Here is a 23,413-nt window from a genome sequence, read left to right as displayed (position 1 = left end):
ATACAAGAGAGTGGAACAAAACACTCACATGCAAAAATGATGCAAGACATTTAAGTCCAGCCACCAACCCTTGATTGTAAAATGCTACTGAAGGATTGGGCCACTGAATAAATTTTCATTCTCAGCAGGGATAACTTTCAATCTGAAACATGAAGGAAGTGAAATCATAAAGACAGCAATATGTCAGGCATAAATCAGGCTCCACAGATTCTAGCTGATCATAAATCAGACACTTGTACAACAGAGCCTGTGAGTAAAAAGGAAACTAGAAAGAAGTTTTGCATTAAGAAGAAATGACGTTATAAATGTGCAAAGGTCTTCAGTTAGATATAACTCAATGATGTATAATATAAGTTCTCTTATAAAACTTGAATTCAAGCACATTTATACTAAAAGCTTCCAATGCAGGGAAAGGTACAGCGTCTCTCCAAAAAGTCATTAGGTAAAAGCAGGTCTATTAATTTCTGTTTTTGAGCCAACTCTCCTCAGGCAGGGCGTTTCAGAAGTGGAAGTCCTTTGCCTCCCGTCTGCTGTCTAGACAGCCAGAAACGATCTGTAGCTCTTCAACAGTGCTCAAGCTGAGAAGTCCTTATAGGTTACCCATAAATCAAAAACTTAATTCTCAAGTTCAAAGCTAATCGTACAAAAAAGGGATAGAATTAGGTCCAGTGAGGGTTCATCTTTTAAGTGTGGTTAAAGACCCTGCTGCAACATTTAACAGACTGAAAATTACTACTTCCTTATCAGACGGAGAAAAAGTACAGATGTCTTCCTTCAGGTTTGTCAAAAAAATCCTCTGAAATATGTCTGATTCATCGCCTGGCCTGTTCTTCACAAATTAAAACAAGGTCACAATGTATATCACTGGAGGCAATCAGGTTTGACATTGCAAGATAGGCACACAAGGATGAACTGGTTATAATCCAAGGAGGCTGCAAATTACAACAACTGTGTGTTTATTTAAGACGCCAGTGCAGCACACAACACCTGCACAGCAAACGACTTTGGCTCTTCACCTTTTTTGTAGGAGACTTTGTGTCATTTATTGCACAATATTCAGAAGAGGAAGTGGTAGCAGAATAGTGAAACACTTCTCAGATGGCCACGGTGAGCGCAAGCATTGGTCTGTCTTTATTACTATCGCTCCCTGAGGAGAAATCAAGTTATTATAGGAGGCAGCAGAACAGCTTGTGAGAAAGTCCAATGATTGTGATTACATTATTACACCTTACAGAGAGTTACAACATGTAAATTCGGAGAGTTTGCTCTGATGGTTTAAAAAGAGTAATTACACTGATTATATATTAAAGTCCTGCTGTAAAAACTGTGTAGGGGGTTGGAAATTGAAGGTCATTTGCACATTCATCTGATGGTGGAGGGAAGTGTGACCATGATTCGTGAGTTGTTAGAAAGCAAGTCATGGCCCAATAGGCTGCTTACACAACAGTTATGTGGACACCTGATGCCTCCAGTGCACATGCAGTTAGGAGTGGTTTTTAGTCACATAGAGGCCGTTGTGCTTCCAGCTGCTTAACTTTTTAAATGAAACATGTTTTGCTTATTCAAAATGTATGGACTTTTTAATGAGGGAGAAGAAGAGGAACTACTGACAAGTTAAATGAACTTTTTGTGGAAACTCTTATTCATGTGATTACTATATATTTCAAAACACAGTAACTGCATCCTAATTCTCCCACTTAACCCAACCACCTGGCCCTACCCTTCTGTTTTAAGTGCTCCCACGGAGGATAGTGTGTCTTGTTTTCTTTTGGGGACTGAGAGGTCTTGGTGTTCTAACCCTCCAAATGGCCCTCCCAGTAGAGTGTTTGGATAACACAGAGTACAGATGGAGTAGTGGAAGAAAATCCCTTAATGTTTGCACGCTGAGGCAGAGTTACATGCAACATGACTAAAGGTGCAATGAAAGAAGCACATATCTTTGTGAGTAGCAGTTTAAAAATGGTTTAAATATCCAAGGCTTATGATGACTTGAGTGTTGAATGATATTAAGCATTTAAGAAAAACTGCTTTTTGCTATGAGGAGAACTTTGTTGACGTGAGAGGGATGTCCCGATCAGCTTTTTTGCCCCACGATCCCAATCCAATCTTTTTTATATTGAATATTTGCAAATTTACCAAGTCCGATCCAATGTTTGTGTTGCCTTGATAATAGTTGCACAATACAAAATTGAGTTGAGCTGCACAGTGTTCTTTTTCCTTTAAGAAAAATAAGTACTTAAAAAAATAACTAAAATAAGTTATATTAAATGTTATTCCATTAAACTTAATCCAGCTAGCATTGCTGTAAAACTCAATCTGTTTTAAAAGCTCTGCTGTAAGAGACCCACGAAACTGGTGTGCATGCATTACAGCACGCTTAAATCCGAGGCTGCTGTGAACGCAACTCTCACGAGACAGTGTGTGATTCACAGTAGCAGCATCCAGCTGCGAGACGAAGAATGTAACTATTGGGAGTGACAAGATCGAAACACATCCGGTTGCATGCCACTAGATTTGCCTCTCTTAAAGATTTCAACCCTTACCCCATCCTGAAGAGTTGTACCCCTGACACAAAAATCTGCCTCCAAAACTGTCTTAAATGCAGTACTGGGTGTCAGTAGTTTTGTAATCAAAGTTTCAGTAAGTAACAAACACTTAGCTGTTACTCCACTACTACCTGCAGTAACTAGTAGTGTTTGTAGTTACTTTTCAAATTCAGTAATCCCATGAAAGTAACAAAAACTTAATAGGACAAGCTACTTTACGTTAAAAAGCTGATAGCTACTCGATAAATCATCCAACTTAGCGACAAGGTAACACATGTCAGAGTCAGCGAGGTAGCATCCGGGAGGAAAAAATAGTGTGTCAAACACACACATTCAGGCATGAGCTTTCTGTCTCAGATCTACCATCATTATTTTACCCTTCTCAAGGTGAAGGACATGAATATGGTGGTGAGTTCTAGTACAGGAATGTATGTTCAGGAAGGAAAACTTTGTCCACCTCCGAGACGAGTAATTCTAATCTCACAAAGCACCTAACCAAACAACACGCCTGTACTGAGCGAGTTGCCAGAGATCCTTTTACTGCAAACACTGGTGACCAAAGTGCAACCCACATTAGCTTGGCAGACTAAAGAGGAGCTGCTCCATCCAAACAATCAAGGCTTGATTTTAAATTGCCGCCATCTCCACAATGTGCAAGCCAGGAAAAGACTACACACAGTGATTGTAAGGCATGTTGTTGAAGACATGCTTCCTATATTGAGTCTGCTGCTTTCAGAGAGCTAAGTAGTTTCATAATGAGCTCATTCTGTTAGTGGTTCTGTTACATTTTGGTATAGTAATGATAATTGATAACTGATTTTCAGTAACTTGCACAACTGTCAGTAAGAAGCATAGTCAGTGCACTGAACCCATACCATGTTCAATTAGCCCATGCAAAATTCAACTGGTTTTAAATAGATTATCCTGTGACAAAAACAAACTGCAAGAGAGTGTAACATCCGTTAGTCCAGCTATGAACTGTGTTTCATTGTTTCATTGTTTTTCTACCACTGTCATGTATGTTTGTATAGTCACACATTTATCAGAGGAGAATTGCTATCAGCCAGTACTCAAGTCTATGTATCAAAATGGAAAGGAAAACTTGTACTGGAACATCCCTGTTTATCATATTCATTTAACAATGTTTGGTTTGGAGGGTTTCTACAAAGAGCAAATCACTGACTTACATCCAAGCGGCAATTGAAGAAGAATTTAAACCAATGTGGAAGTGTTAGAAACTGCAATTTCTTGAGCGTCCACTTCAGGCTGGCTCCAGAAGTACCAGAAACCACATACACACCATTTCAAAAAGAGGATCTTTACAGCAGAAATAAACATGTTTACAGCCTGGTACAGAAAGGAAGTGTAGACTGGATAGCTAATTTCTCGATCGGCACACACTGTCCGGGGTTGAATTTTTTCATAACGCAGCAATTATGAAGATATTAAGATTACGAGTTTTCCATATGAGAGGCACAGCTAACTAAATTGACAGGCGGGAACACTGTAGCTGTTGGCTTGGAGGCTCAAAGCCCCCCTCTTTACCTCGACAGAAGTTAGGTTGAGTTCAGCGTTTCCAATATGGCTCCCGCCGATGATTGGCTTCAAAACAGCGCTTCAGAACAGATGGGTGACGTCACAGATATTACGTCCATTATCTATACAGTCTATGCTTAGATCCCTACAACAATGTTGGACTAATGTTTGAGTTATATAAAGGATCTTAATTGATCCAGCAGAATTAGAAATATCGCCTTGGTTACACTACTCCTTGTTTTTAATGAAAACCAGGCACCTGTTTCCCACAATGCAACCCAAATGTCTCAAGTTCTGTCAGAGATTTTCTGTGTCATTGTTGTGGCAGCTTACGTGGCCTCTAGCAGCCAGCTTGGGTTTCAATGACGAGACAGGTCAGTTTATCTCATTCTTCTAACTAAAGACCCAAGATTTGTTTTTCATTTGTTAACTAGTCATGTTCTTGCTCCATCTGCCACTGTGACATATGACATCTTTTATCAGATTTTACGCAGCTCCCTCTAGAGCTGCATGTTTATGAAACACACAATCTGCAAACAGACTTTGATGTGTACAAATAGAAGAAACCCCCTATGAATTCCTGAGTTACTGTAATGCAGGGCATCAATTATTCAAAAGGTATGTAAGGCTGTTCATGTAAGTCTCTGTAAACACTGGCTTGGTCAATCTGGATTTTGCTCAAAGACATGTAAGCATCTACATTACACTTAATCAAGACATTTTGTACTGAAATGTAATATTGCCAAGGATGTGATTAATTTAAAAACAGAAAGGCAATAAATGAAACTAATGAGGAAGCAAACATGTAAGTCACCTGCTGATTTTTAAAGCTCATATGATTCGCTGGAGGACTCCCACTCTTCAGGATGTAAAAATTAAGAAGCTATCCAGTTATAATGGTGCCACATATTCACCATTAAAGATTATGATATCTTAATCCCCATATTACTCACATTTTCTTGTTAGCTAGCATGCTATTACTGATAATATCAGAGACCTGGTGATCTCGTCTTTCATCCCCAAAGGAAGTTGCCTGTGTTTGGGCACATCCTGGGTAGATAATCGGATTAAAAATGTAAGACCTTGTACAGGGTCTGATGGCATTTAAAGGATTTAGTACAGTGTGGGTGACTCCTGCCCTATTTCTGAGGCAAATGGCAGGAGTATGGCGCAGTCAACACCATCACGCAGAGAAACTGTTTTGAACGCCATACTGGGATCCAAAGGGATTAACACAAAACATTCCTCTACATCAGCTGCTAAAACAAGGTCATATATAATCAAGAGAGAGGGAGGGTGCATGCTGCAGAGAGCTGCACTCGCACCTAAATTTGTGTTAAAAAATGTTTTTTAGTCAACAGAGCACACAGCAGGCTCCTTAAACCCTACGATAAAGTCGCTGAAGGATCCAGGTCAGAGCACAAAGCTGAGGTATTTCAGTCCTGGGCTGTGATTCACAAACACACCAGAGAGACTACACACTGGGCGTTTTCACTATCACAACGTGCAGGCTTTTCTTCAGGTGTAGCACATCTGCTGCACACCAGGAAACAGTGTCTGTAGCTTTAAACACTGATCCAGTGGTGACTCAGGATGGTAACTAATGACTAGTCAACCTGTGCTGACGAGAAAGTCAAACAATAAAGTAATTATGGTTGAGCTGAGAGGAACTTATAATACAGCCCGTTGGCTGTGCAGATTTGCCCTGAGGGTGTGAAGGACTACCTGATAGCAGGAACTTGCATGCATGGTTGTTGGCAGGCCCACCAACACATACTGTACAAGGGACAGGGCCACACCTTGTTGTAAAAATGCAGTCCAACCTACAAAAAGCTTTATTCAAAGTGTAAATAAAGTGCTTTACAGCCTCAGAAGTCAGGCATAGTGAAAACTTCAATATGTGTAGCCAAACGTTAAGTCTATGCAAATGCTGCTCCCTTATCTTACATGCATACAGTACAGTCACAGTAGTGGCTCCCATGTGGGGCCCTACGGGAGTCCTTTAGGGGAGCTTAAAGGGACCTTCAAGCAAAGTGAGAATTCATTGAAGTTCACTTTAACTTCAACGAATCAGCTCCGTTAGATTTAGTGCAAGAATGATTGGCATGCTCATTCAACTCCTGCTGGCTGATTCCCAATTTTCCTAAACACCTCATAAGGACAGTTAAAGAAGTTCAGTTCTTACTACGAGCAAATATCGACAGTCTCTATGACAACGTGGAGAGTAAATGTGGAGTTTTCTAAACTAAAAAAAAGTCTGTAAAACCCACATGAGCTAATTATACCCGACATGTTCCAACAACAACAACAAAGTAACCACTAAAACTTGTGTTTCCCAACCCCACGGTCCCCTCTCCCTTGAAGTTGGTTGAGTTGCTGGAAGTTTACTCGGCAAGTAAAAGACACGCAGATACAATGTAAGAACTCACCGACTCCGTACTTCTCCTTTTTAGTGGGAATCCAGCGCGTCATTGTGGAAAGAGACGTAGAGTCGGCTGAATAAATAAATAACTATGTACAATTTCTGAGCGAGGACGGGCGGTGCACTCCTGCTCGTCCTGGAGTCTACAGTTCCGCCATCATGACTTGTGAACGGAGAGGGGAGGGGAGGAGAGCGCACGCACAGCGGGGCAGGGAGAGGACAGACGAGGGTAGGCGTTAACCACGAGCCTACTAAACTTAAGTCTACCCCTCAAGAGTGGTGGACAAAGTACACAACTTCATTACTTAAGTCAAAGTATAGATCCTCCAGGTCAAATATTACTCCAATACAAGTGAAAGTTGCTCAGTCAAATTATTAATTGAGTTAAAGTACTGAAGTACTTCCTTTTAAAAATACTTAAGTATTCAAAGAACTTCTTAAAAGATCTCAAAACGTTGTATTTTCACAATACATAAATGCAGCCAAGAATACCTAGGAGTACATTCTGTTACATTATGTTTATTTAGAAACCAGATCTCTAAAAACTATACCAAAGAATAAAAACTGGAACTAAGTTACTCCAAGCACAGACAACTTAGTTTGAAATGTTCATCTGGAATTAAACAAATGTTACGTAGCTCAACACACTTTCTCAGGTTGGACAGCTCCACATTCAACCGTGGAGACGCACAATATACAGGTATGACTGAACAACTGAGACAAACAGAACTACACAAACACATTTTACTGTCTTAGTGATCAGATTTCAGAAAAGAGAAGGAAATTCATGAGCTGACTTCAAAGCAAAAGTAGTGAGTAGAGCAATGATAGAAATGTAGTAAAAAGTACAATAATTGTCTCCTAAATGTAGTGGAGTAAAAGTAATAAGTTTCCCCATAAAATAATACTCAAGTAAAGTACAGATACTCCAAAAATGTACTAATGTACAGTACTCAAGTATATTTACTTTGTTACTGTCCGCCACTGCCCCTCAATAACAACATTCTCATTCCCACATAGACACTAATTTCAACACAAGTTTCGTTTCAGGAGCTTTGTCCTTGGAGCTTTCCCACCCTAATCATCATTCAATCGATATAAGTTACAATCCCTCATAAATCTTCAAATGAACCAGAATTGAATTCTGGGAAAATTATAATGAGACTGAACTACACCCCATTTACCTTCAAGGACTCCTCACGGTGTTGGCACTTCACTTTCAGAACAACTGGCACACCATTTGACAATCTTATGCGTTATAAATCACTTATGCGTCATAAATAAATTATCACCTGGTTATTGTTTTTAATTTAATATGAGATTGAGTTTTAAACTCTCGGCTGCTGCCTCATTTGGAGCCACTGTATTCTGAGTGAGCATGAATGGACCACACCAGGGACATAATCATATCACATTATGCTATATTTGGATTGGCTGTGCAGGCTGTTTGATTGAAGCAACACAATTAATTGTTGACAAAAGATTGTGTAGGTACAGCCTAAACAACTGTGTTCAATTTCCATTAATGAGGCTGCTGACTTAATTTGAATGCCATTTCTACATGGCCAGCATATCACAAATGTTGTTCTACAGCCTCCTTTCTCTTCCTGTAAAGTCATTTACAGCTGCTGGTTGAGATCTGGTAGCCCACTTAGCCTTTTGTTTGCCCACCCTCTGTGTGTGTGTGTGTGTGTGTGTGTGTGTGTGTGTGTGTGTGTGTGTGTGTGTGTGTGTGTGTGTGTGTGTGTGTGTGTGTGTGTGTGTGCGTGTGTATGTGTGTGTGTGCGTGTGTGTGTGTGTGTGCATGCGCTCTTTCTGCAGCCTTTGGCCGGCCAAATGGTGCTGTCAATAATGTTCAGCCATTCATCGCTTTTGTTTTTCTCTTTGACAGGGTGATGTCCATTTATTTTCCATCCTTTGTGATGCTGCTGCTTTAAAAGCAGCTTGTGGCGGGTGTGAACCAAACCCAACACAACACAGTCTGATTGAAAGCTTTTGTTGAATCTTATTCTTTTATGAAGAAGAAAAAAAGCAGCTGAATATCTGCAAAGCAACACTGTGAGAGGCTCTTTACTAGTTTAAACTATAATCAAGGATATTGACATTCCAATAATTATGCCTTTTGATGATAACACTTTTAAATTATTGCTTTTTTCACCACTAAACATGAAAGAGAAGTTACACAGGAGCAAACATCTGCTGACTGTTCTCTGTTTTTCAGACCCTGTGGTGCATTTTCTATTTGCTGTATGTCTAACCAACCTCACACAGTTAAAATATTCAAACATATTGACTGGGCTAATCCTGAAAATCGACTATGAGGGATGCATTTTGCAGCTACATGTAGAATTTCCAAGGTTATGGTTTAAGCTGTTACACATGAATATCGTGACCTATTTCTTGGCTGAGCTGCAGGTGCCTGCTGAGGTTTGATTCTAATGTAAGAGCCTTGAAGGTGCTCTCGCTCTTTTCACCCCTAATTTTCTGGAGGCCTTTTGCAAACAATCTTGCACTTTTCATCTAATATGAAGAGTTGCTTTGGGTTATCAGAAGTTAAAAAAAAATCTAATCTGCAAAAAGGAATACAATATTGCCATCACCTGACTGCTTTGTGCTATTGCATACAATGGACAGTTGATCTGAAAACCCTAAAGTTGTGCAATATGTTATCTGACTTATTATTTTAATTATCTGCTTTTATCAATAAACATTTCCCCCACTGAAGTGTTGGAGAAAAATAATAAACTCAGATGTTGGTGTTCTGGGGTTATGTATGCTTGCGTGTCTGGCATTAGTGCTTGTGACATCTTGACAAGCACAGTTGAACTCTGAAGTTCATTTGGAGTTGAATGCTCCGTAAGGAATCAAAGCAGACAGGCAGGATCTTCACAGGAGATCTCCACTCTGCTCATTCTCTAATTTGGATCAGATTGGTTCATGTCTCAGATAAACCTCTATTTAAACTCCCAGTAGATACACTGTGATAGTGGTTGAGAAAAGAAAAGAAAATCTATCATCCGACTGATGTGTGGGGTAAATGGAAACAGGTGCACATGTGGATGCTGAGCCAAAAGCTGAACATAAAGACTGATTGCTTTCATGTTCTGCATATAAGCGAGGACAGGTTCTGCAGAAGGTGGGCTGCAGTTGTTTTACATCAAAAAGCTACAGTTTTTGTTCAGAAGCAAGGCTATTCTGTCTGTTTACTCTGCCTGCAGGCTGCTGAGTGTGTCCCCACACTATGAATAAACATTTAGCATGAATAAGAAGAAGGAATAGTATATATGTTTCCTATCAGGCATCCCACTCCCTATGCTCTGGAGGATTTGATTGTTTGTTTGTGAGCGTACATGCTTGAGTGCATGTGCCTGTGTTTGTTTTATTGTTATGGGAGGCAAAAAGATGAAGCATCCATATGAATGCAGTGTGCCATTTAAATAAAGGTTGACCTGCCTTGACTCCACTTACTCAGCAGCTGACATTTCTAAACTCAGTGAACTGTAATTTCTATGATGTCAGGGACTATAATGCTTCGGAGGATTTCTGAGTGGTAGGGCTCTAAAAGACTGGTCCTAGCCCCCACTGAGGTGTTCAATTCCTGGGACAAAAGAGACAAAAGGCCCTAATGGATTTATGGGGCTACTGCCAGCACTGCATGATGCCTGAGGCAAATTGGGCCTCAGATTCCACCTGGTTGTCTGGCAGCAAAATCAGGTAATAGCCTGGTCCCACACTGCTGTGCAGATTAGTCAGTCTGCTATCTGTGCAAAAATTCTATGGCCACTTTCTTTTGCAGCACACTTTTGTTGCAGGTGTATCCAAACTTTTTGACATTTTACAGATTTGTCTCCTTCCTGTCTCCTTCGTGCTTGACGCACATGAGATCCTGCATGTGCGTCACCATGGTTACTGATGCAAGCTGTCAATATTTATCTGTTCTAATATTTGCACCTACATCTCGTATATCCACTCTGTTTGTGAGATAGCATTCAGTGTTGGAAGGGTACAAGCTGGCTGGATGAACTGTGGGATTTTGCACAGAATAGTTTCACCTGCCGCCCAGGATGAACAAACACGGACATGACAGCAGGAAATATAGTGTTCATGCATGTGATCACAGAATCAGTCTTCTGCTGGTAAGTAAGGGCTAGCACATTTATATCCACAAGTCCAACATCTCATTTCTAGGCTGTGATGCATGAGGACGGATGTGCCCGGAGGCTCCCCCATTTGTCTCCATCTGACTCAGTGAAGCATCCTTTGTGCCCCTGTAGTGGGTACATGAGGCCATCTGAATACTGTAGCAAAGTATGCCACAGAGAAGCCAGGGTCTAATTTTAGAGCAAAAATGACACACATTTAAAGGAAATGGTCTCTTTCTGTTGTCTTCCAAGCCAATTCCACAGAGCCTTTTAATTAGCGATTCTCTGGGATCAGTAGAGGGAGCCACAACTCTTATCTGAGGCTTTCTTTTCTTTGTGGAGACAACGAGTTGCTGTGTGACGGCACAAAAAAGCAGACTGCAACGTGACCACCCTCACTGTCTGGACAGAGGCCTGGGCCGTCTGGGAAGAGTGAGCACGCCCAACTACGATTCAAAAATCATAATCAGGATGAATGTCTGCATCAAGGTGAGGGTGTAATATTTAAAAAGACATGGGGAGCATTTAAACCAAGCATTTCGCTGAAGGTAAATGTATGTTTTTATATGCAGGTGCATGCTTCTGGTTAAACAATGAGCAGCATTTTTACCTCAGAATCAGTAAAAGCCACTGGGAAGAGTTTTCAGCTGGTTCAGAAACAGACTGATATTAATACTGAGGTCTCTTTATTACCTTCAAAAGCAAATAAGACCACCAACTTCAAGACTGACAACTTCTATAGAGAGTGTATATGTGAGGTCTAAAACCACTGGCGGGGGCAAGTGTCAGTCAAGATTGATTAACTATGCTACCAATACAGTATATCTACACAATGGGGCTCTTTGTGTAGATAAAAAAGGTTCACCTTAAGTTAACAAAAACAAAACACATTTCATATTCAGGTGATTATACACTAATTTGAATATTATATTCAATTTCTACCAAGTCTGCTCTGCTAAATGCAGCTAACTACTACACACTACACCTTTAAAGCTAAGGAAAAGATTAATATTGATTTTTAATGCAGCTGTTTTCCATTTCTGACAATGATGATAAAATAGTTGTAACATATGTTAGTATTAGATGTTGTGATTTAATTTTTGTAAGAAACAGAAAAAGCTATGTAAAAAGCAACCTGTACGGTGCTGATCATCTTAAATGTGGGTGTCAAACAGAAACTTCTATCTTGATAACGGTCGTACCTATTTCAGGCTAACTGTAAACAAAACTGTAAAACCCCAACACACTTGTTTTATCTTTTAACAGGAAACTTGCTGCTGGCAATGTCTCCTGCTGCCCCTTCAGCTCTTTGTTTTTCATCAAAGGATGAGGAGTCTGGGAGATCTCTGTGGGCTGCAGTGATGGGCCTCTCTCCCTCTGACACACTGTTTGCCCACATGAGGTAGAGGGAGTTGTAAGATTTATATACCAGTCTGTTCACAGCCCAAATATGACAGATGAAACAGAGGATGAAACTCAATATGTGGAAGATGAAATGTGATGGAAAAAATCATACCGCTTTGCTTTGAAAGGCTACGTTTACAGAGGATCTGTGTGTCACCCTAACCTGAGACACACCAACACTTACACTATACCCATATACACACAGACTTGAAAGCATAGGTGACACAAGAGCACCTAAAGGAGAATCTATATTTACAGCTGCTGGTGTTCTGTATCTTTTCCGAAGGCTCTATTTCTCCTTCAGCTATTTGTTTGCAGCATGTGCCCGTATTAAAAAGCAGCCAGTAGTGAAGTATTCATGTACTCCAAATCAATATGAAAACATTAACAGTATTGCTATCTCTTCGAGTGCCGAAAGGTGCGTAGAAGTGAAGCCAAATTCATTCAAGTAGAATTTCTAATGATTAAATGGAGTGCTTCTTTGGACCGGCTCTGAGAGCAGCAGAAGGAGGATAATGCAGCCCAGGGCTGGGTGAGCTGAGGACAAGGAGACGGCAAAGAAGAGAAGATGAAGATTACATACAGTTAGATGTTCCACTTCACATCTACTCCTGTTGTCTAAATGCATGTTTGAGGAGAGGCTGAGAAAGTGGAGGTGTATGTGTGTAAGTGTTTGGAGGTTCATTTGTGTGATCACATCTCTGCAGATGCCCAAAGGAAGCCCCTGGTCTCTCAACCTCTTTTCTAGGTGGATAAAAAGCAGTCTGTCCTCAGTCAAGGTTTAATGCAGTGAGATATCTCTCCTCAATAAAATAATGAAATTGTTCCTCCTCTCTCTCCCCTTCCCTCCCCTCCTCTCCCTTGCTCTTTCTACTTGCCATCCTGCGTGAGTTGACACTTGGCCAGATTCTTTGGTGCAGTAGACTAGCTGAGTCATAAAGGTTTCAGCTCGCCTTGATTTATGGACAGTGATGTGGATGAGGGTGAGGCAGCAGGAAAAACACCGGTGTCAGCTCACTGATCACACGGAGACCGTGTGAGACGACCTGCTGACTGGAGATAAAGACAAGAACGCCACTTTAACTCATTTCTTATAGACTTTGGTTTGGATGAATCTCATGAAAGTTTACTGACAAATTTTGTAGAAAATATGAAGTGTAACATTGTTGTATAAACCGTGATTTCCTCGTCATGTTGGTTGTTTGTTTTCTTTCCGCACTGCAAATGTTGGTCGTGCATCTTTTGCCAAAAACAAATCAGACTTGCTGACTCTGCTGGGGCTGTCTCTTCTAGGACACTGACTGGTTTATCAATACCGATAGAAGGGGCTCTCTGTGATGCCATCTTTGTATTTTCCTCCTTTATAAACACTCTGGGATAAAGGAACATATTGTGGACATACTTTATGTTGCATAAAAAGACTTTTGTAAAAGCAATGTTTTCCCTTCCCTCATGTGTTGCCCTATTTTTAAGCCTTAACCATACATTTTTTGACCAGTTTTATCTTTCCTGTTGATTGATTTAATTAACTTTTTTTTTCATACCATGTTTTCATCTTTTTGCTGCATTTTTGAGATGCGCAAAATTATTTCAAAGTTGTCTATTTGAGTTACAATCTCCCCTTGACCCTTCAAACTTGCATGTTAAAGCACTGCGGGGTTCTTTTTTGTATGAAAGGTGCTATATAAATAAAGTTAAGTCGAGCTGAGTTTTTTTTTTCAAAGATTCCTGTGTGAAAAAGGATCCCTGGGCTAAATAGCAGTTTTATAAAATCAATCCCTGGTTGTAGATGTGAGTCACGGGCAAATACGTGCAGTATGATTTTTTCTGCTAATGAATTTATTCGCCCTGAATGTTACTTGATTCAACAAGACAAAATGAAAAGCCCACAGCGAGCTCTGGGTTGAGAAGGCTTCAAGGCTTTATTGGAATTCAATGCAGCACATCATGAACTTAAAGCACTCTGTGAGGACTTTAGTAAGGCATTTCAATCTGGTTATTGCACATACAGACAGTTTATAGGCATGTTTTGGTGAGAGTAAAGCACACAGGTGTTTGCAAAATAAGAATCTTCACAAAGCAGAATCTCTACTCCAGACACTCAGCACATCCTTCTGTCATCAGTGTTTCAGTCAGCTTGTATATTCATTTTATGTCTTTGCTGGTTCAGTGTGCGTACATGCTGTGAGTCGCTCATGTTGTCTTCTGATTTAAGAGATTTTCATTTGGTTTGACTCACAGAAACATCTCTGTTCATATAGAGCACCAGAGAAGACGTCTTTAGCTACAATGCTAGCAGGTATGTTTTTAAAGCACTCAAGTTTAAACTTTTTTATCTGGTGTTTTTCCTTTTTGCTCTTCAGCCTCCTTATCCTCTTGTTTTTCAGATCCCTCCTCCCCCTTCTCATCCTTTTCTTCTTCCTCCTGTTCAGCATTGCCTTCTTCTTTATCTGAGCTCTCATCTCCTCCTTCCTCTTCTTCTTCTTTTGCTCCATCCTCTGCTTCACCCTCTGCTTCTTCAGAAACCATGTGATGAGGGGATAAAATAGAAATGTATTAATGACACATATGTGCATGTCAATTAAACATGATGACCACACTAACCTTCTCCATCTGCTTCCTCCTCTCCCTCCTCTGCCTCTTCTTTTCCTTCAGTCTCCTCCTTCTCCTCTTGTTCCTCGCCCTCTTCTCCCTTATCCTCCTCTTCCTCGTCTCCCTCCTCTTCCTCCTTCACCTCTCCCTCCTCTTCTTCTTCTTTCTCTTCTTCTTCTTCTTCTTTTTCCTCTTCCTTATCTGCCTCATCCACCTGCTCCTCTTCCACCTCCTCCTCCTCCTCCTCCTCCTCTTCCTCCTCAGGAGCACTGGCCTCGGCCTGCTGTGCTTGACTCGCAGTTATTGTCTCCTCCATTGGGAGAGATGAAGTGTACAAGCGGGAGCTCAGGAGGTACGGAGGTGCAGAGCTCAGCATGGATTGCAGGGAGAACTGACTTCTTCCATATGAAGGAGTAGCGTACATGGCCTGGGAGTAAACACCGATGGATCCTGGTGCAGCAACATTTAAACGGTTCTCCTCCCCTTCAAGGAGCTTCCTGAAACATACACACACATATCAAAAATATGAGATGTAAAGGTAGTTTTCATTTAAATCACACAGTACAGGAAACAAAACTCTCACCTGTAGGCTGCAATTTCAATATCCAAGGCCATCTTTACATTCAGGAGATCCTGATAATCTTTCAAGTAGCGAGCCATGTCATTCTTGTTTACCCTCAACTCATCATCCAGTTGACTTATTGCATCCTGCAGAGAAACAATAAAGTGTTACTGACACATTATTACGATGAAAAATGCAGCTCAGCTTATCTTTTTGGTATCATCTCATACTCATAACTGACTTATTTGTTGCAATTCACTATCATTTTAATATCCCAGAAGGGTAGGGATATTTGTAGCTCTTTCTCTGTCTCTTTCTGTCAGTGTTTGTGTCTAGCTCACCTGCAGTTCAGAGATCTCCCTGCTCTGTTTCTCCTCCACATCCTGTAGTTGGTTTTCTAGAGCTTGATTCATCTCCCGGCAGGCATCAATCTCCAGCGTCCTGGATTTAAGCAGCCGGCGGTATTCTCCTGCCTCATCCTTTGCGCTTCGTGCACTCTCTGTGTTGCGAGTGGATCCCACTGTCATCACATTCATCTTGCTGCTGAACCATTCTTCAGCTGAATGAAGGTTCTGTTGTGCCAGCTTCTCATACTGAACTCTGATGTCACGAAGGGCAGCAGAGAGGTCAGGTTTGGCCACCTCCATCTCCACCGACACCTGTGTGCTGTATTGAATTTGGGCCTGCAGCTCTGCTATCTCACTCTCACAGAGACGCTTCAGGAAGGCCAGCTCATCCAGCAGGGTCCCGACTCTTTTCTCCAGCTCAGCCTGGCCAAGAGCAGCTTCGTCTGCTCCCTTTCTGGCATCCATGAGCCTGCCCTCTGCATCCTCTCTGCCCATAACCTCATCCTCATAGCGCTTTTGCATGTTCCTCAGCACATCCTCCATCTCATCCCTGTGGTCTTGGGCTGCTTGCTTCTCATGGCGGGCCTCATCCACAGCAGAACGGAGCTGGCGCATCTCATGCTCATACAGGCCCCGGAGGTTGGAGGGCTCTGTCTGCCTCTGCCTGAGCAGCAGGAGCTCAGTCTCCAACAGCTTATTCTGCTGCTCAAGCTCATGGACTCTCTCGATGAAGCTCACAAAGCGGTCATTCAGGTCCTGCAGCTCCGCCTTCTCCTGGGTCCTTATGGCTTTGAACTCAGAGCTGACCTGGGCTGCTTGGTCAAGGCGGATCTCAGTTGCAGCTGCAGACAGTGGAGCAGAAAGCACAGAGGAGAAGCTGGAGACAGCTCGGGTGTGTGTTGGATAACTTCTACGAGAAGATGCATAGGAAGTTATTGGGGCAGAGTGGCTGATGTAGGCAGATCTAGATCCTATTCCTCCACCAGATCCATATCCTGAACTGCGTACAGCTACTCTCCTCTTGTAAGAAGATGGAAAGTAAGGGTCAAAAGCGGAGGAAGCCATGGCTTGAGAGACCAGATGCTCGATGTCGAGAAATGTAGCTGGGTTGACTGCACTGAGTATCTGCATTACCCCAGCTTTTATAGACCCAGTAATGACTGTGACGTAAGCTTTTTTTTCCTGCATGCTGACAGAAGGAATTGATAATGGTGCCAGGCAGCCACTCTCAGCCAAGGGAGAGATGAGGTGGGGCGAGGAAGAGTGTAGGGGGGTAGAGGAGGCGGGGATAAGCGCAGGAGCAACTCAGGACTGCAACAGACAGGGTCACTGAGGACACATACAGGATACTGTTACTTGCAAAAATCTGCAGAAGTTGTTACAATTTGAAGCCACAAATCCTGACAAAGACATAATGTATCTGTCATGTCACTGCAAAAACTGCCTGATGGGATCAAAAGGGTGAAAAACCTCCTTTTGTAGATGGTTGAGCAGCTTTGCAACATTTTGCATCATCTGCCTATTGTGTTAAAAGGAATATAAATGACTTATCATAGTTAAATGTCAGAATAAGCTAGTGTAAAGCAAGCCAACTGAAGTTCACCCAGCTTTAAAGATCCTGCCTTTATATAAAAAGAAACATGTTAAAGAGAAAACATTTTACACAATCATAAAATAAAAGTTTGCCCCCTAGTGGTTGTCTGTTTAAATGCAGGTTGGCCTTTAGAAATGCAGATCATAAATGTCTAAAACAGACCTAAATTAAATATTTATGTGAAGCTTTTATCATGACTCCTAGATTTAACCTACACAAACTGCATATTTTATAGAAACCAACACTTAGAGACTATTGTCGGGCTATATCTTGCTATCAAATTGATCAGTTGTTGTCTTTGAAGGGACGAGGGTTAGTAAGGTCTGCCAAAAACATATTGGACCTTACAATAACATCAGCAGTGATATATGCAGAGGGGGACAATCCCCCCATCTCATTTGCAATTGATTAAACGTTAAAAAAAAATGCCCTCTGAATGCTCCACCAGAGGATAAAAGGTGTTAAGGTGCCATATAAGTATAACTTTATTATTCATGTTTGATTGTCATGCTATGTTCATGAGTTTAGTTTAATACTGCAGAAAGTCTATCTCTTTATATTTAAGTTTGTTCAGTTAAATCTATCATTTGGATTAAACTGCTCAGTTTTAAAATGAACACGTGATCATACTTGACTATGAGCATCATTCGATTTTTTTTGTTTTGTTCATTATTTATTAGTAAATTTGCGTTTTCCTTTTACATAATTGCATTTCCACCAGAAGTTTTTGTATGAATTCTCACCAGAATGAAAGGAATTAAGTTATTGTTCTTCTTTTTTTTGTACCTCTGTCTTAATATGTTTTTAAATTAACACTCTGCTATTGGTATCTGTGTGTTTGAAAACAGTTTCAATTTTGTTACCTAGAGGCTACCTACTGCCTAGGTTGGCCACCTATATTTCTTTTTATTTTATTTTTTACCAGCCTTAATTTTTGAGAGGCTGCTCTTTTGAGACAGTCAAAGAATGACAGTATATGTGTACATACAAAAATAAATTAATATTTGAACATCAAATTTAATAAACACATCCTTGACAGGTTTGTCAAGAGAAAAATTCTGACTTTTCCCCTCAGAATTCTGATTTTAATCCACTGGGGATAAATTAAGGTCAAATATATAGATATTTTCTATTATTATTCTGAGAAAAAAAGTCAGAATTCCGACCTTAATCTCAGAATTGTGACTTTAATCTCATAATTCTGACCTTTTTCTCAAAATTCTGACTATTACTCAGAATTCTGACCTTTTTCTCAAAATTCTGACTATTACTCAGAATAATAATAATAATAATAAAACAATTTGACCTTATTTGTTTTTATTTCTCTGGTGGCCCTAATCCTCTTCCGTAATAAATAAAGATTGATTGATTGATTTTTTTTTTTAATTCTCAGTAAATTAAAGGCAGTCTTTTGTGAAGAATTGAAGTTTAGTGGTGTGTGACGACAGTGCAGCATTAACTTGTAACACAGCATGGGATTGGTCAGATAAAAACACCTACAGCACATCGACCAATGAGCGACGACTTTACTAATTGGCGGGTAGCAAATGTCATCCTGTGACGCAAACGCTCACAACGTTGATAACAACAAAGGATGATGAATTAATGAAGTTTCAAACTTGCTTTATGCTATATATCCAGTCATGACCGTCTCGTTTAGCGGGGTTTTATGTACCACTGCAGTAACTGAGAGGTTAGTCATGCAGCTAAAGGAAAAGTAAAAGGTAAGTCGGCTTGTAACTGATTTCCACCCGGTACATTGTACGGGCTAACGTCCCCTAGCTAGCTGAGATAACATAAAATAATAATGATAATAATAATTGTAAGGCAGGTCGCTGGAGTTGCTAGACCCGCACAGAGATGCATTTGTCACCTACTGCCAGGGTTTCATGTGGTGTTATTGTCCTGTGAAGCTGAAGACCGGGACATACTGTGACACCGCTGAGCTAAGCTAGGTGTAGTGCTGTATTTTGTTGAGGTTAGCTTCTCTGTCCTCCAGGATTGTGATAAAGATATATCTGACTACACCCAGCTGCTGTGCGTCTCTTCCTCATGTTGGAGTTTATATTGTCTGATGGGATCAACAGACTAGGTAATGAGTGTCAAGACAATATAAAGAAGATATTCTGCCTGGTGATGGATATCCTACATTGCTGTTATTCATGTGCTGTTCCATTTTGTTTCTGATTGTTTGACTGCATTTCTTTTCTTCTTTGCTCGCTCTCTATTAATTTCTATAGATTCAATCAAAAGCTCTTATCTGTGGAGGTAGAGGCTCTGCTCTTCACACAACAAAATGGTAAGGCATTCATTTCTTTCATTATTTGTTGTATTGCATCAGCACACCTTGCTCTTTAAAGCTGCTGTTGGTAGGAATTGTGTAAAAAAAATGCTTTTTTTCTGCTGGGTTTGGATAAAAGGTCATAATGCCCATCGGTACTCATTGGTATGTGGAGTCATTTGAGACTATAGCGAAATCTCTGCATTTTCCAATGCCTTTGTATCAAGCAATGTTATTATTCTCCTCGTTCCCGTTATGACAGACCAATCATAGCTAATCTCCAATCCTCTGCCCTGATTGGTTAAGGGGTGACCCCTGCTACGTCCTGCGATTGGTTATAAGTCCGGCACTATCATGACTGCACACGCCGATTTGTGTTGGGTGGCTAAGAGGAAATCTGGTTGGGAGGCATAGTGTTGACATTCGAAGTCCCTCTCTCTGAAAAGATGTACTCTGTAACTACCAATAGCAGCTTTAAGCAGAATTCTCTGCTCATTTTATCTCCTCCTCAAGAGTGACGTAGCTGCTTGCTCTAATGGGTTGTCTCCTTTTCTGTGTTGATCCTCACAGATTCGTATAGCAGCACTAAATGCTGCTTCGGCAGCAGCAGATGAGTCTCAGGATCCCCTGAGAAGTAGCAAGAGTCAGACGAAAGAGGCTCAGGTACAAACTATGGTTGGATGAATCAGCAATATTGTGCCTATCTGTTTGAAGATATTCTCCTCAGTAGATATAGATAAGTGGCCTGATTTGTGTTTTATTTCTGTCCACAGGAAGCTGAGGCATTTGCTTTATACCACAAAGCTTTAGATCTGCAAAAACATGACAAGTTTGAGGAGTCTGACAAAGCCTATCATGAGCTTCTCAAAACACCTCTGCTCAAAGAGGTGAAGTATTACACAGAACACATTCCTGTCTAAGCTGTCCAAAAGTCTTTGTTAATGAGGCTGATCAGAGTGTCCGTAATACTGTGTGTCTGACATATCTTAAGTTATCACGACAATGCTTCTCGTTTTGTAAGAGAGAACCACTGCTTACTTTCATACAGACTTCATTCTTTATAGTATCCTGACAAATCCCATGGCTGGGATTTATGGTGTGTGACTATGTTATTTGCCTTCATGATGAAAATACTCAGGAAAATACATATCCACTTTAGTTAAAATAGAAACTTTTGACTATACACTTTGACGCAGCCCTTTGGATTTTAATTTCAGGAACTAGTGCTAAAATATTCCTCTCTTGTGAATGCCCTTGCTTCACAAAAGTCATTAAAATGTTATCATATACACTTCAAATCTTGCCACATGACAGCACAAACACTGCCCACACACAGGAGAAGAATCTATGTGCATTACAAGGTGTTTAAAAGAAATAATGCTTTGTCCTCTGATGTTTTAGGCTATGCCCTCGGATGATCAGAGAGTGGGTCTCAAACATCCTGGACTGATGTTGAAATATTCCACTTTTAAAAACTTGGCCAGTATGTCAGCATCACGGGATGATCTGGACACTGCTATGGAGTTTTATTTGGAGGTAAAACAAGAAAATGGTGCCAGTTTATTTTCTTTCCTGGCATACATCTCTTTAGAACTCCATTAGCCTTTTATTGAATATGTACAAACATTTTAGTGAGTGGTTATAACACACTGAAATGTTCTACTCTGTTCTCTTCTTAGGCAGTTATGTTGGATTCCACTGACGTCAACATGTGGTACAAAATTGGTCAGGTGGCTGTGCGACTGGTACGCATTCCACTGGCTCGACATGCTTTTGAAGAGGGATTGAACTGTAACCCAGACCACTGGCCCTGCCTGGACAATCTTGTAACCATTCTCTACACACTCAGTGACTACACCTGTATGTATTACATCATCATAAGCCCATGTACAGCTCAAGTCCAGAAGGGTCGTTTACTGTCATCTGCTTACTTTTTCCCAGGCTGTTTGTTTTACATCGCCAAAGCCCTGGAGAAAGATCACTGCTACACTAAAGGTCTGGTGTTGAAGGAGAAAATCTTCAAGGAGCAGCCCTGTCTGAAGAGGGACACCATGCAGATGTTCACGAAATGGTGACTCTGCTTCTATTTTTATGCCTCCATCTGTTTAGACTGTGCCCCAGCTGCAGCTCTGTACTTGCACATCACTGAACAACATCTGTGCTCTGGTCAATTGCAGTGATATGTCTATTCACTATGTGGAAGTGGAGAAAGAGGAATGGGACTCTGTTGTGGAGGAGGCAATGGAGATACGAAGGCGCAGACAGGCTCTCTCTCAGTGTGAACCGAAACCTGACCTGGTCCTGACTCAGCCTATCTGCTGCCTCTCGTGAGTTCAACGCTACTGTGTCTCTTCTTATCTTTGAAAAGTGGAGTGAAATTGAGATATTAACACTAAAATCAATGAGAATAATATTAAAGGATGAGATTCTCCCCATAAGTATTTAACAGCTTAGTGCGATATGGAGAATTTCAGGATAACTGCAGAATGAAATGTGATAATGCTTTTCATTTCCGGCCATGCAGGCTGTGTGTGTACTTTAGACGGCTGGCGATGCTGAGCTAATATGATATGATATGATTGTGATCTAATTTCAAGTAGCTCTTTATTTCCATTTGTCTTGTCTTTGCATGTCTGTAAAGATGGGTGTAACCAGCTTTGATGTCACTGAGGTCGAGAACTTGGCAGCTACATCAAAATGAATATATCCGCGCTGATTAGCTGCATGAGGAGGACATAGTCAGCTGTTTGTCCAATGCCAATCACAAACCTGAATATTAATAATTGAGCTTATTTAAATGATTTCCCTGAGGATAGTCTGATCAAAAAACTTTCAGATAATTGATTCCAAGTATGGAAATGCAGGAGCAATGTCTGTCTTAAAATCCACTGACAACAAAGTAAATATTGTGTGGGCTTAATTTTGTGACCCCTGTTGTGTATTAATATGTTACTTTGAGTATATCATTCCTTTTCAAGTCAATTTAACCTGCCAGTATTTTTGTATATTTCAGATGGAAGAACCTCGGCGAGAGCCTTCTTGCAATGTACAAACATCAGACCACATGTGAGCCCCCACGCCCAAGTCTTGGTCGTAGAATTGACCTGTCAGAGTACCGTGACCAAAACCTCATCCAGAAGCTCCCCCAACCCAGTAGCCCGGTCAGTATGGGTCAGACTACCGTGATGAGCAGCAGTCCAAGCTCATCCCTGCCACCAACGGCCCTCCCAGAGCCACCAGTGCTGCCCCAGCCTGTAGTTCAACCTGTAGTTCAACCTGTAGTTCAACCTGTAGTTCAACCTGTGGTTCAACCTGTAGTTCAACCTGTAGTTCAACCTCAGATTACCCCCAGCCAGACCACTGTGGAAATCACCACTTCTGCTCCCCTTGTGGGTAAGTTCGAAAAGAGAAAATAACAAATCTACTAATGATGATAAAAACTCAAGAAAAAAATTACAACCCCTTTAAATGTATCTGTATAACTGATATTTTTATATGATACTGACACTGCTGATACTGATATTTTTAAAGACTAAATGTTTGTTGTTGATTTTTTTACTGCTGTGTGTTGACAGCTACAGCCATGGAAGTGTCACTGACAGATAAAGCAAAGAAAGCTCCGAAAAGGAAACGTGTGGTGGAAGATAGTGGCGAAACAGCCAAGCGTCGATCTGCACGAGTTCGAAACACAAAATGCAAAAAGGAAGAGAAGATTGATTTTCAGGAGCTGCTTTATAAATACCTACCATCAAGGTAGCTTGTTGTCAATCTCACATACAACGCAGAAATACATTAAATATCATACATCTGTTGATAAAACTACTCTGCTGGTTTGTTCACAGGCTGAGGAAGTTTGACCCTGATAATGATGATGAGAGTCTGAGCAATATGGAGACACAGTCTGACGGGAAGGAGGACATGCAGCCTCTGCATGGGAGTGGATTACCTGTGGACTCTGTTATATGCATGGAATCAGGTCGGTACTGC

General features: G+C 41.0%; 3 protein-coding genes across 12 annotated transcripts in view; 1 reads left to right on the top strand and 2 right to left on the bottom strand.

The window, feature by feature from the left end:
- The window catches only part of dock5 (dedicator of cytokinesis 5), a 38,776-nt gene extending 32,068 nt beyond the window's left edge, over positions 1–6,708 (bottom strand). For all 3 annotated transcript variants that reach the window (XM_034691829.1, XM_034691830.1, XM_034691831.1), the window contains exon 1: positions 6,512–6,708. In XM_034691829.1, the coding sequence (XP_034547720.1) occupies positions 6,512–6,554 (43 nt within the window). In that variant the 5' untranslated portion in view covers positions 6,555–6,708. The remainder of the gene's footprint in view (positions 1–6,511) is intronic.
- Positions 6,709–14,372: 7,664 nt separating this feature from the next.
- On the bottom strand, positions 14,373–19,138 carry neflb (neurofilament, light polypeptide b). Its single transcript, XM_034691564.1, has 5 exons — positions 19,019–19,138; positions 15,546–16,880; positions 15,226–15,350; positions 14,655–15,139; positions 14,373–14,566 (listed from the first exon to the last, which is right to left on the bottom strand). Exons 2-5 carry the CDS (start codon positions 16,737–16,739, stop codon positions 14,373–14,375), a joined length of 1,998 nt encoding a protein of 665 aa, XP_034547455.1. The 5' UTR covers positions 16,740–16,880; positions 19,019–19,138.
- cabin1 (calcineurin binding protein 1) overlaps positions 18,667–23,413 on the top strand; it is a 45,918-nt gene continuing 41,171 nt past the window's right edge. For 3 of the 8 annotated variants that reach the window (XM_034691402.1, XM_034691400.1, XM_034691398.1), the window contains exons 1-12: positions 18,678–18,869; positions 19,145–19,237; positions 19,386–19,444; positions 19,997–20,089; positions 20,200–20,313; positions 20,828–20,962; positions 21,106–21,286; positions 21,368–21,497; positions 21,604–21,753; positions 22,440–22,819; positions 23,002–23,179; positions 23,269–23,402. In XM_034691402.1, coding sequence (XP_034547293.1) covers positions 19,442–19,444; positions 19,997–20,089; positions 20,200–20,313; positions 20,828–20,962; positions 21,106–21,286; positions 21,368–21,497; positions 21,604–21,753; positions 22,440–22,819; positions 23,002–23,179; positions 23,269–23,402 — 1,498 coding nt within the window. In that variant the 5' untranslated portion in view covers positions 18,678–18,869; positions 19,145–19,237; positions 19,386–19,441. Of the gene's footprint in view, positions 18,870–19,144; positions 19,238–19,385; positions 19,445–19,996; positions 20,090–20,199; positions 20,314–20,827; positions 20,963–21,105; positions 21,287–21,367; positions 21,498–21,603; positions 21,754–22,439; positions 22,820–23,001; positions 23,180–23,268; positions 23,403–23,413 lie in introns of all 8 variants that reach the window. The other 5 variants (XM_034691399.1, XM_034691397.1, XM_034691404.1 and 2 more) reach the window with 4 other exon arrangements.

Source organism: Notolabrus celidotus, chromosome 9, assembly GCF_009762535.1.
Source record: "Notolabrus celidotus isolate fNotCel1 chromosome 9, fNotCel1.pri, whole genome shotgun sequence".
Lineage (NCBI taxonomy): Eukaryota > Metazoa > Chordata > Actinopteri > Labriformes > Labridae > Notolabrus > Notolabrus celidotus.
The sequence above is the reverse complement of the archived record's forward strand: the minus strand, read 5'-3'. Positions and strand labels throughout refer to the sequence as shown.

Bases quoted from the DNA above. Each gene is read 5' to 3' on its own strand.
- neflb (XM_034691564.1), bottom strand. From the start codon at position 16,739: ATGCAGGAAAAAAAAGCTTACGTCACAGTCATTACTGGGTCTATAAAA. The intron at 15,351-15,545 runs GTGAGCTAGACA...GTTTCTCTGCAG, and splicing joins GGGAGATCTCTGAACTGCAG to GATGCAATAAGTCAACTGGA. The intron at 15,140-15,225 runs GTGAGAGTTTTG...TGTATGTTTCAG, and splicing joins ATTGAAATTGCAGCCTACAG to GAAGCTCCTTGAAGGGGAGG.